The sequence below is a fragment of the Somniosus microcephalus genome, chromosome 11 (genome assembly GCF_052327205.1).
Source record: "Somniosus microcephalus isolate GS21.2 chromosome 11, FLI_Smic_1.0, whole genome shotgun sequence".
In the NCBI taxonomy this organism is placed as follows: Eukaryota; Metazoa; Chordata; class Chondrichthyes; order Squaliformes; family Somniosidae; genus Somniosus; species Somniosus microcephalus.
The window spans coordinates 219927135-219940290 of record NC_140997.1 but is presented as its reverse complement, the minus strand read 5'-3'; the positions used below and the strand labels follow the sequence as shown (position 1 = coordinate 219940290).

Genomic DNA, 13156 nt, shown 5'->3' with positions numbered 1-13156 from the left:
ACAATTAAAAGCGATTCAGAATGAGTTTTTGCTAACAGTGGGGGTGGGTGATGGAGCGGTTGTTGGTGGAAACTAAGCACTTCCTTGCAAAAAAAAAAAAAAGGATTGGAAAATTAAAGGAAGAGTCACATCAGGACCATTCTCGTGGGCTCTGTTGCCAGTTACAGAGCAACACTGACAAAAACCTGGGAACAGGTTGTTGTCCGGTCTTCTCGTCCAAGGAATGGTAGCTGGCAAAGGTAGCCCTGAAAAAGGAGAAGGGAAGAGGACAGGAAAAAAATCCCATCTGTACCACGACAGTTCGCGTTTTATTTCACTGGGAAACGCAGGACAGTGCCTTGTATGTATTTTATATACGGATATTCTAAAGTGCAGTCTTAATTAGAGTTCTTCTATGTGCACCACACTAACTATGAAATGTGTGCAATCGGCACAGTACTCGCAGGAATACCAGTACTTTCAACAAGGCTCTGTGGACCCCAGTCAACAACCACCTGTCACATACCAGGCAGCAGCTACTCTCACAGGTAGGGTGTCAGCGTTCTCTTTCAGAGTGAAAGACTGAATTGAGAGGTTGGTGCAATGTTATTCCTTTACTAAACCATTAAATCAGGTTTAGCCGAAGAAGAAATTACACGCGTGTTGGTAATTGAGCCCTGAGAAATGCATAAATAATTCAGATTTTTTGTAAACTGCAGATTAAAAATAGCCAACTTGTCAGTCTCTGTTCACCTACAGCAATTCAATCTTCTCGCAATATCAACACAAACCTATTTAACAAAATTTACTTTAGGTTACCACATTGGTATGTTTGGTAATGGAGTAGTGAATGCATTCCAATGCCATTATGTACTCACCACACAGTCCTGTTTGTGTTTAGATGTTCTCGAAACTGCCTTCAACAAACACGCATGTGTAGGTAGTTTATTTTCTGTTATGTTGCCGATTGCAGCAATGTCATTAGGATTTCGGGAAATGTAATGGTGGATGTGTGTAATTGTTGTACTGTGTCCACTTGTACCGTAGAAAAACACCCAGCAGAACAATTAGAGAGTTTGTACTTGCAAACTTGGGTTATGTTTGGAAAAAGGTGTAGTTCAGCATATCATACAAAAAGTATCTTTAACATAAAGCATAGTAGCTCAAGTATCCCATAGCATATATAATTGTAGTACCATTGGATTAGTAGTTCAGTAACCTTAATTTTGAGCCATGCTTTTAAAATAATCTGCTACTTCTAAATGAAGTTTAGGATTAAATTGATTGTTAACTAGAGGTTGTGTACAAAGAACAGGCAGTGGCTTGGTCCACCCAGTTTCAAAAGTTGAATACATTGCGATACTGTATGTTGCGAACTGCTTTGAGCCATTGGAATACTGCGTAGTTGGAAATGGTTGGAGTCTCATTCATGTTAACTGGTTAGATGTACTAGATTTGAACACAGTGCAAGTCGATTGGGAAGTGCTTTCATATCTCCGAATTCTGTGCTACGTTGTGTAGTTGAAGTTGACTGCAGAAGTATGTGCTAGGTTTGATATTCTAATTGTTTCCCTTTTGAGGATCAGTGTTTACTTGCTTTCCCAAGCGTTCAAAAAGAAAAACAACATTAACATTCAGTGGCAGTAACTTCCGCACAGTGGCACTGTAAAATCTTGAATAATTTTAGGCATTACTGTGTAAGTTATTGTGTAGCTGATTCCTAATTAAAACAATGTTCCCGTCTGGATGTTTACTAAATGGATTTAGTTAGCGACAGTAATGAGTTTGCCATGTGTACTTTTTCTTCTGCTGCATAGCATCTCCAGATATCTGTATGACAACTGTTGGGGAAGAATAGGAGAAACATTCTTGAACTGTGCTTGCTTTCTAAAAAAAAATCAGATAGGCAACAGGTGGAAGATTGGATGGGATACGGAATGAAAATTATACAACGGCTAGCTGCATACGTAATCATGGTCTGTTTTAAATATCAAAAATATGCTGCTTTGAATTCAGCAATCTCGAGTATTTTATGTGGAGCTGATGTTTGTATCTGTTTTAATCTGCATTGTACAATGTAGTAAGTTGGTTTGCTGTTAGTGTGTGGCTTTTTTAAAAAAAACTTGTGTTTTTTTGTGCAGGTCCTGCTGTTAGCACTTCTACAAACACACCTGTATCACAGGTTCAGGTATATTCCAGTCGCACACAAAGCTACCAGCAAAGTACTCAGGTAAGATCATTTTAGCTGGGAACTGAAGCTTTTCTTCAAAGGTTGCCTTGCTCTTGCCTCTGCTGTCCCATCTTCAGATGTAATGATATGCATCAGCATTATGTTAAGAACCTAAAGGAGACTGGACTTTCAAAGGCACTTTTACATCTGGTGTATCTCTAGTTTGGGTAATGGGAAAGCCATATCCATGCATTGCTCCTAGTGTTTGCAACTATGGGGTTGATTTTCAGTGTGCCGTGAGGCAGGCTTTTAGGCGTGCGGGGGGCTAAAATCCCGAATTCGGGGGTCCCGACACCATCCCGCCCAAAACCCGCCTCCATGTAAGTTTCAAAGGAGGGGGGTACCCGCCCCGCACTGGGACCCGCCGACCCGAGGCGGGAAGGGATTAGTGCCAATTAACTGCCTGTTAACAGGCAGTTTTTAGCCTAATCCCTATTTTGAAGGTTGTCATGTGGGATTCCCAACGGCTCCAAACCACGCCAAGTTAGAGAAGTCGGGTTGAAGGACTTGGAGGGGTCGAGATGTCAGTGTTCAGGTGAGTGATGGGTGCATGAGTGCAAAGGTAAGTGTGTTTGGTGTGTCTAAAGTAGTTTAAATTACCTGTACTTACCTTTACAGCCTTCCTTCCTCTAGGCTTCGGGAGTCCATCATCCAGCCGGCACAGAAAGCAGAATGGCCGCGAGCTGTCAAAAGTGACAGCCTGCAGCTTTCAGTGTCGGTGAGAGTTCTAACTGAGTCTGTGTAGAAGGACTCAGGTTAGAAGTAAGACTGTCAGTGTTTGACAGCTTCAAACAGCTGTGAAACACTGATATTTCATCTGCCAACACGTCTTGACAGATGAAATTTCAGTCTGTGACGTCACCTGTTGCCGGGTGGCCCTTAATTGGCCTGCTGAGCCCGCTGGGCGGGCTCAACAAGTCAATCAAGTGAAAATCGCGTGGATTGGCCGCATCTCGATGGAGGCGGGACTACAACCCCGCAAGTTGTAGTCCCACCTCCTTCCCGACTTCTGAATGAAAATCCAGCCCTATAACTGACTCCTTTATCCTGATTGCAAGATTTCAGACACATGGGTCAATGATTCTGCTGTTCAGATACGGGAATCAGCTTTAGGGAGCAGTGCACAGACATCGTTCTCCCATGATCCATACTAAAAAGGCATTTTAGGTACCAAACGTGCCTCAAGAAATATTGTTGTTTCTCCTCTCCTTTCTCCCCTTCCAGAAAATAAGGATTGTTGAAGTGGAGAGGAAGCTGTTTCTTTTCAAATCACAAACTTTTTAACGTAATCCCTAATTGCAGCTTTTTCTGGGAGATATTTTGTGCATTGCCTAGATGCTCATGAATCAGTGATCCTCTGTCCCTTTATTATTGGATATATATCTGCAATGGAAAGCTGAGATGATAGGCATTTTTGTGTTTTGAGACTGAGAAATTGTTTTTGAAAAGCAATTTTACTTCCTTTCCCCTTACTAGGCTACCTGTCCAATGTCATATACAGGAAACTTTCTGGTATCCGGCACTGACGGGACCGAGCTGGTGCCGTTAGATCAAAACTGTCGTATAATCCAGCCCTAATGTTAAAACATACAGAGCTTTTCAGCTCCGTGTGAATCAACAAACCCTGTTGCTTAGCAACAGCTTCAAAACAGCCGGTTGCAGCTGCAAGCGTCTCTAGCTGAAGCTGTTGCTTAGCTACAGATCTTGCAGAGCCTGACTGGGGGGAAAAAAAAAGCAACGAGAAGTAAAAAAAACTTACAGAAAACGGCTCCTGAATTTTGCCGGTAGATAGAACTTTCTGGACTTTTAACCTCCGGTTAAACGAAAGTTTCCTGTACAGGGATGAAGGAGTGGGTTTGAACTGGTCCCAGGTGCCTCCCCACGTTCCTCGATCCCCAATGCCCTGAGATATCCCTTTGCATTATTAACTATTGAAATGTTTTGTGAATATATCTTTTGAACTGGGTGCCTATTAAAGGACTACTTCTTATGTGAAGATTACTAAAGTATGAAAATTCTGGAGCAATTGATGTGGGTTTGTTTTGTACTCGGCAGGGAGACGTTGGACATCCATCGACACCTGTCGGTCAACAGGCTACTGGTCCAGGTGCTGCTACTTCAGACTCCAAATTCCGTAAGTAAAGGATTTAAATTAATTTATTTTTAAATAAAGTGTCCACGCACAGCTTCCAATTCTGCAAGTGCTTTTAGACACTCAATTGGTTGACACTTTAAAATCCAGTAAGTTGAGTTCCTTTTACACATCTGTTAATGGGTCTCGTGGATTTTGCCCCTTAATTTATTTTTGCTTGTTTTACAGCTGCACCTGACGTTTCCAGTTACCAGTATGATGATTCATCTGGATTTTACTATGATCAACAGACTGGATTTTACTATGATCCCAACTCACAGGTAAAAGCTCCCTTTATTGAAACTCTTAATGATGTGAATATGTCTGTACAATAAGAAAGAACTTGCATTTCTACAATGCTTTTCAAATGATCAGGTTGTCCCAAAGCATTTCACTAAAAGTACTTTTGAAATGTAGTCACTTCAGTAATACAAGCAAACGCAGTAGCCAATTTGCACACAGCAAGGTCCCACAAATATCAATGTGATAAATGACCAAATAGCCTGTTTTAGTTTTAGTGGTGTTCGTTGAGGAATAATTGTTGTCCCTGCTCCTCTTCGAATAGTGTCATGCAATCATTTGCGTCCACTTGGTTTTAACATCTCATCCAAAAGGCACAACCTCCAATGATACAGCACTCCTTCAGTATTGCACTGAAGAGGCAGCCTAGATTAAGTGCTCCAGTCTCTGGAGTGGAGCTTGGAGCCATGGCTGACCCTTCAAAGTATAATGTACAAAATGTTTTGTGTGAAGATGTGGTTCAAATAATCTTCCCTGGGTTTTATGGTGGTGCACTGTCATCTTTTCAATAGCCTACTGGTTATGATTCCTTCTATAATGGAGAAGCATATAAAAGGCCCTTTCTATAATCACCGATTTATTGAATGTAGCTTATGATGGAGGAACTCAAACAGAAAACTATATAGAGCACAGTATGATGTCTTTCAGCCTTCCCACAGTGTTATTTCTTGATTGATTGTTTCTCTCTTTTAAAAAAAAAAAAATCCACTCCTTCCCTTCCTTGAGTCTTATGCTACAAACTCTTGTGGTTCTAGATGGCAAGTTTCTGCCATTGTTGCTTCAAAAACAATCACTCGAAGGTGTTTGGGAGCAGCAGAAGATGCTGATTGATCGTGGATTTATGCTAACTATCTGTTGCCTTGTTTCAGTACTACTACAATGCACAAACTCAACAGTATTTGTACTGGGATGGAGCAAAGCAAAAGTACCTGCCTGCATCAGAATATACTGCACAGCAGAATGCTGCTGCTGGTGCAGCTAATAAAGATGGTAAAGAGAAGAAAGAGAAACCAAAGAGCAAAACTGCACAGCAGGTAAAAATAAAAATTGCACATAGCAAATATCCATAATGTACAGAGCACGATTTAAAACTTTTTGGATCTGCCTTTAGATATCCTCTTGAGTAGTGTCGCTGGTTTCCCATAAGTGGTCCCACGTTGCCTACAATAGGGAGTTTTCTTCTGATAGCCAGCGTCTAAATGTACGCTCTGTGACATCGAGACCCCCCGGTTACACGAGCAGGGTATTGTGATCCTCGCATGTGCACTTCTCCAGTCTTCAGAATGGAAAACTGAATTAACGCTTAAGATGAGCTATTTTATTTTGGTCATTAAGAGAATGTACAGTTATAGAAAATCACAATTCAACTTAACCTCCACCTCATCTCGTTAAAAAAAAAAAAAAAATCACGTCAACCTGTCCTGGTGAACCAGATAAATACACTTGCTTTTGGTCAGGTTTGGTATCAAATTCTAGAACGGTTACAGCACAGTAGGAGGCCATTTGGCTCGTCGAGCCCATGCCGGCTCTCTGCGAGAGCACTTCAGCTAGTCCCACTCCCTGACCTTTCTCCGTAGCCCTGCAAAATGTTTTCCTTCAAGTACTTATCTAATTCCCTTTTGAAAGCCGCGATTGAATCTGCCTCCACCACCCTTTCAGGCAGTGCATTCCAGATCATAACCACTCGCTGTGTAAAAATGTTTTTCTTCATGCCACCTTTTAATCTTCTGCTGCTCACCTTAAATCTGTGTCCTCTGGTTCTCGACCCTTCCGCCAATGGGAACAGTTTCTCTCTACTCTGTCTAGACCCCTCATGATTTTGAACACCTCTATCAAATCTCCTCTCAGTCTTCTCTGCTCTAAGGAGAACAACCCCAGATTCTCCAGTCTATCCACATAACTGAAGTCCCTCATCCCTGGAACCATTTTTGTAAGTCTTTTCTGCACCCTCTCTAAAGCCTTCGCATCCTTCCTAAAGTGCGGTGCCCAGAATTGGACACAATACTCCAGTTGTGTTTGATAAAGGTTCATCATAGCTCCTTTGCTTTTTGTACTCTTCAAGACTCTGTTTTTACGATAAACTGCCTCGGGTTTCATTACCCCCCTCTCATTGACTTAACCAACTGCCTTCAAACATGTGGATCTTAGCTCTTCTGTGTCCAAAGCATGTGGGAGGGAGCTCAAGTTCCTAAATCTGAAGTGAGATAACAAAATTACCTGTTGTTCCCTGTCATTATGGATAACTGTTTCAATGGCCAGCTCATTAACCTACCGATTCCCTCTTTGCCCTAGTGGCTTCAGCATTTCCGTGTTTAAAAACAACCGGTGGAGAGGAGGCTGTATCTTTGTGAATTAACCCTTAAAGTTCCCGAACATGAGTTCCTATCAGAAGCATGTGCCCTAAAACAAAATTCTCAATTCGCCAATGATCCCAAATTGTGACAACCACCAGCTGTGGATCTCTTGGTCTTTCCTCTCTCAAATTGACAAGAACAAGCCCACTTCACCTTCGCTTTATGGTGCAGGTGAATACATCAAGTTGACACACCCATCAATATTTTTCTTCTACTCTCCCATTGCCTTTTGCTGATAGAGAGTTTCTGTCGAATAGAGGAGGTAGAAGTACAAAAAATAAATTGAGTGTTCCGCACTCTAATGGATCAGTTCACTGCACAGTTGGGATCACAGGCTAATCCTTTTGCCTATTGCTCTCCTATTTGTGCATGTTTCAGTTCAATATGTTGCTGCTTTTTTTTGCCGATAAGAGACGATTATTTAATAATGCCTTTTTAGATTGCCAAAGACATGGAGCGATGGGCTAAGAGTTTGAACAAACAGAAAGAAAATTTCAAAACCAGCTTCCAGCTCATTGGGGGTCTTAGAGAGGATGAGCGGAAGGAATCTGCAGCGGCAGATGCTGGCTTTGCCTTGTTTGAGAAAAAGGTGGGAATTTTACTTGACTTTTGAAGTGTGCGCTTAGTTTTTTCAGTAGAACTTGCACCAGAAGTATTTGTCACTTGTTGTAAATGTTTTTTTTATTGTCTTATTTACAGCAGGGTACTTCAGCAGAGAGATCACCAACAACAATAGAAGCCATAAAGAGGTCTGTTGCTCCTGATGAAGAGGACTACATGCTAAAGGTTAGACTGCGTAAACTTCTTGTTTAGTGTTGTGTGAATGGGGTTCTGACAGCTGGGACTGGCACCTAGCTTTTGCAGCCTCCTTATTGAAACACAGTCTGCATTGGAAATTAATTGAGTCTTGTAGGGGGCATCCTTTACCTGGTTTACGGTAATTTACCTGGTCAGCAGCCTTTTTCCACTGCACTGTGACCAGTTCCAATCAGCGGTTTCGAATCGCTAAACCCCTCCTTCCAGTTCTGACTGGAGGAACTTATAATTAATGATATATTAAAACGGACAAAAGGTCTGGGTGCAAGAAAGTCAAATTTTATTAAAACTAAGAAACTACACCACACGATCAAAGTAATCACGGTAAAATTGCTTAAATAGGGGAGGAAAAACGGACACAACGAGGGAAATCGACTAAAATACAATTCTAACGAAATCCCCACTTTACTCCCACCCCTAAGCCTATCCTAAGTCGCCTTGTGGAAGGCCAGAAAAATATATGCTCACCACTGCAATGCCAGCTCCGTGTCCCACGAGATCTTCACTGCCCTGAAGTAAAGAAACACCCCAGTGTTTTAAAAGTAAACTGCTGGTGTTTTACTTCTTCAGACAGACTCCACGCTGTAGAGGGCACATGGAGGCAAGCCAGAGAGAGAGATGCCCCTGAGAAGATATCTCTTATACCCCAATTTTGGGGCCGAAATGTTCCCGCCCAGATCCGGAAGTTTCTGGGCTAAAACAAAAGGGATCCAACTGTCCCCATTGTCCAGTAATGGGTGATTCAAACCCATTCAATTTTAAACTGTTCCTTTTCTCAATTTGAGTGTCTCTTTTCAAATGTCTGTGCTGAGCCTTCGAACCATCTCCATTCACCCTGATGGGTTTTGAATGGAGTTGTATTACTATGTTAACAGAAACCCATTATCTTGTGGTCACTGAAACCACAGTCAAGTGGTTTAATCCCTTGTGCAAACATCCTTGTAGCAGTTTCTGTAAACAAATCGATTGCCTCTGCAGGGAGGGAACTTCCCTTTGATTGACAGATTTGACTGCCATCTTTGATCCTCCCCTTTTCACAGACATACACGAGCTGCTTCCAAGTCCTTTGTCCTTGGCCAGGCTTTCTGACGGCCATTTTTATCCCTGGGCAATTTAAACCATTCAAAACTCAAGAGTACATCCTTTAATAAAATGTACAATCTTAAAGTGTGCGATTTTCACAAAGTTCTTTGATTCCAGTGTCCAAGCGCTGCCCAGCCCACGAGCTTTTAACGCAGCCTTTTTCTGCGGTTCTGGGTATGTTTTAAAACATTGTCCAACCCAGAGACAATTTAAATCACACAAGTCTTCGTCCACGATGTGGATTAATATTTCCCGATCTTCGGGGGCTGAGGGGATTTTGCGAACCCCTACATTCTGATCATTGGAAGAGAAGTTCTGTTCAAGTAGAGCGACAGCACCAGTATTCAGTATAGGAATGTATAAGTGCTGAATGTTTTAAGGCCCTGTGTTTTTCTGAGGGATAGGTGTCATTAGAGTACGTTATGTCATTAGAGTACATGATCATTCCAAAACCTCTTAAGACAAATGCATTTTGTTCAAATAGTGATGTGTTTTACGTTCTCCAGTATATCTGATCTTCGAGTGGAGTAGTTGTAGTCAGCCACTTGTGATTGGATTCCAGCACAATTAGACGAGCACAACAACTGGTGGAAGCCAGGGTTTTTAAAATGGAATGATAAACGCCTGGGACTGCATTACAGGCGGTAGTCAGTGTATGGATACCTGGAGGTCAGAGGAATGCGTTGCCTTGGTTCCTTTTAATGCGCACTGAAGTCAAGGGCAGTGTTTTATTTCATTGAGGATTTTTTTTGCCACTTTATCGGTGACTGGTATAGCAGACACCAACCATCAAGTGAGTTATTAGTGATGTTCGCTCTGAACGATACAATTGCAAGTGATTTGAGTGATAATTGAATGTTGATTATTGCAAGCTGACTGTATAAAAGAACATAAGATGTGAAACTGCAGAAAGTTATTTGAGCACTTCTGCCCGTGAATTACCATTTTAATAAAAGTTGACTGTGTTTGCAAGGATCCTGTGCAGTACTTTTCTCTCCTGTACTTGTGTGGTGCATGAACAAACTTTTGCTTGTACTTTAATTCAGAAAAAAGCAAGCCCACAGCAAGGTCTTGTGGCAGCTTACAGCGGGGAAAGTGATACGGAAGAAGAACAGGAAAAGACCGAGGATGGAGAGGAGAAACTGACAGATTGGAAGAAAATGGCCTGCCTTTTGTGTAGAAGACAGTTTCCCAGTAAAGAGACACTCATCAGACACCAGCAACTCTCTGAACTGCACAAGGTATATAGATCTTGCAAAGAAAAAATTTGAGTTGGTGAGTTAGATCTTTCAAAAGAATCCTCCAAAATTATACAATTGCTTATTTTTTTGTTCCACCCCCTGCCCCCCAACCAAAAACAGCAAAATCTAGAGATCCACAGACGAGCAAGAATGACTGATCCAGAACTTGAAGCTTTGGAGAAGACTGAAAGAGAGGTATGATCACCTGCGCTCACAATGAAAAGGACAAGCCTATAGTGTTCCATTGAAAGTAATTTAATGTCCCTGCATCTTAACCTTTTCCACAGATGAAGTACAGAGACAGGGCAGCAGAAAGGAGGGAGAAGTATGGAATCCCGGAGCCTCCAGAGCCCAAGAGGAAGAAGTTCTTTACACCCCAGGTTGTGTAAGTAACATTTCTCCCCGTTCTATATTACACCATTTTGTTTCCTTTCCCGGTCACCTAAGTTGTATACATCATTACCCAGCTCAAGAGTGACGTGCTAGTGACTTGCTTTCACACTTGGCCAGATGCTGCTTTTCTATGTAAACTACTGGGCAAAGAGGATATCTGCTGCAGGCTTTAGTTGACTTTCTTCCCCCCCCCCCCAACCCTCCATGTATGTCAGGAGATCCCACTCCCTGCCTTCAATCGTGTTGAGGGGTTGGGTCATTTACTTGCCCCATCTCCTGTGCAGTTAGGAGAAGCAAAACACCATCTCCAGAATGACAGGATGATTTCTTGCTCCTCACTTTACTGCCAGTATAAAAGGTGTTGGTAGACAACTCCAATTACACTCTCGAGGTCTCCACTGTTCCATCAGAGATGGGGAACCTGATGCTATGGGAATCAAACCTGCATCCTCTCCCCTGTGGCACTAGGTGTTGCTGCACCAACACGCTGCGTACCTGCACTGCTGCCTTTTTCTCTCTCATTCTTCCTTCACTGTGAGGAATCACCTCTGCTTCCCACAGATGCCTGGTATCAACATCTTGCTGTTTCCTGAACTGTCCCCATGCCAAATTTAAACAGGCAGTATTGATACTTGAAAGCTTTCTCCATATAAGCAGTGTTAAAAGAGTTTTCTTGCCTTACAAGTATCTCCATCTTTTTGCAGTGATTTTGAGCAGCCAACTAAAGATGGCATTGGTAGTGATAATATTGGAAGCCGAATGTTACAAGCCATGGGCTGGAAAGAAGGTTCAGGACTCGGTCGAAACCAACAAGGCATTACTGCTCCAATTGAGGTATGTTATTCAACTGTTACTGAATACTCCCAGGTGGGAATTTGAAATTCAGCAGAACATACTAGGGCACAGGGGCCAGTGAGCCCTGCTGTATTTATTTGTCATGGATCATTTTGTAAAATACACCAGCTCTGTAGGGCTCCTGCAGTTTGGTCTGCAGAATCTAAATCATTCCAAGTGGCAGTTGAGGTGGCACAACGCCTTGCGTTTACCCCTGGTCAGTGAACTGGGAACTGATGGGATGCAGGTTTGCAAATATTCTTCACATGGCTAGCTGCCAATCTTGAATGCGATTGGGTGAGGAGGAGAAGGGATGTGAGTCATTGAGAGTTTGCAAGGCCATTTCTCACCACTTTCCTGTGGCTGCTTTTCCATGCTTCTTAGTTGGCCTGCTATGCAGGCAAAGAACTATAGATCAACTGTTCTTCCAGTGGGGATTGTTCGATGGCAGGGAAAGCACAGCAGACATGAGAATAATTAAAAAGCTAAGCATTTAGCTGTGGCTTGATTTTAAAATTCTCCTCCTTGTTTTCAGATCCCTCCATGGCCTCACCCCTCCCGGTCTCTCTCATCTCCTCCAGCCCCGCAACCCTCTGAGAAATCTGCACTCCTCTAATTCTGGCCTCTTGAGCATCCCCGATTTTAATCACTACCATTAGCGGCCGTGCCTTCAGCTGCCAAGGCCCTAAGCTCTGGAATTCTCTTCCCTAAACCTCTCCGCGCTTCTACCTCTCTCTCCTCCTTTTAAGACGCTCCTTAAAACCTACCTCTTTGACCAAGCATTTCCCCATATGTCTCCTTATGTGGCTCGGTGTCAAATTTTGTTTTGGCAACGCTCCTGTGAAGCACCTTGGGACGTTTTACTACGCTAAAGGCGCTGGATAAATACTTGTTGCTGTGGTTAATACAAGAATATCTGGTGTTAATTTTTCAGGTACCTGTACGGAATGTAAATTTGTGTTCATCTTGAGCTGCACTGTACTAAGAGTGACTTTGACCCTTTTTAACAGGCACAGTTGAGAATGAAAGGAGCTGGACTTGGAACACGTGGAGGCTCTTACGGTGTCAGCACTGCAGATACCTATAAAGATGCTGTCCGAAAAGCCATGTTTGCCAGATTCTCGGAAATGGAGTAATATTTCTTTGTGTTGTAAATATTGTAAATAATATTACTATGATTGTTTTGTCGTGCCAAGAAAGAATGTTTGTGCGTCAGCTTTTTTTCACTTTTCCTGCTTTGGTTAACTTTGTACGTTTCACAAAACAACTACATTTTAGTCTTTTAACTTATATGACCTTGTAAAACTGGAGGTTATGGAATGCTGGCAGGCATGTGATACAAGCGGAAGATTTGTTGTGTATGAATTTTGCTACAAAACCAGCAACGTGTACATTCTGTATTATAGCCAACGCCCTTTGTACAGATTCTAGGGTAGGAGTTGCAAACCTGATTTATTTTCAACTCCTTTCTCCTCCCGTTCCCTAAATACACAAACTCCTCAGTGCTAATAAACTTGTGGATTATTTGAAGGCGATGGACGTGAGCGCAACAGAAAAGTCTATAAAATTGCAGGAGATTGATTTCTCTGCTCAAAAGTCATTTAATTGACTTGAGTAACCTAAGCAAGAGGGTTCGAGTACAGGAACAAGGATGTCTTGCTACAGTTGTACTTGGTGAGACCGCACCTTGAGTATTGTGTGCAGTTTTGGTCACCTTACCTGAGGAAGGATGTTCTTGCCATGGAGGGAGTGCAGCGAAGATTCACCAGGCTGATACCTGGGATGGCAGGAATGA

The 13156-nt window shown here is 42.4% G+C and overlaps 1 protein-coding gene across 3 annotated transcripts in view; it reads left to right on the top strand.

Annotated features, from left to right (window-relative positions):
* Window positions 1–12874, top strand: part of LOC147111258 (RNA-binding protein 5-like) — a 53567-nt gene extending 40693 nt beyond the window's left edge. For all 3 annotated transcript variants that reach the window (XM_086001987.1, XM_086001989.1, XM_086001986.1), the window contains 12 exons: window positions 437–527; window positions 2121–2209; window positions 4265–4343; window positions 4530–4621; window positions 5510–5674; window positions 7434–7583; window positions 7694–7780; window positions 9940–10134; window positions 10255–10329; window positions 10422–10519; window positions 11232–11361; window positions 12372–12874. In XM_086001987.1, coding sequence (XP_085858113.1) covers window positions 437–527; window positions 2121–2209; window positions 4265–4343; window positions 4530–4621; window positions 5510–5674; window positions 7434–7583; window positions 7694–7780; window positions 9940–10134; window positions 10255–10329; window positions 10422–10519; window positions 11232–11361; window positions 12372–12497 — 1377 coding nt within the window. In that variant the 3' untranslated portion in view covers window positions 12498–12874. The remainder of the gene's footprint in view (window positions 1–436; window positions 528–2120; window positions 2210–4264; window positions 4344–4529; window positions 4622–5509; window positions 5675–7433; window positions 7584–7693; window positions 7781–9939; window positions 10135–10254; window positions 10330–10421; window positions 10520–11231; window positions 11362–12371) is intronic.
* The last annotated feature ends 282 nt before the right edge of the window (window positions 12875–13156 follow it).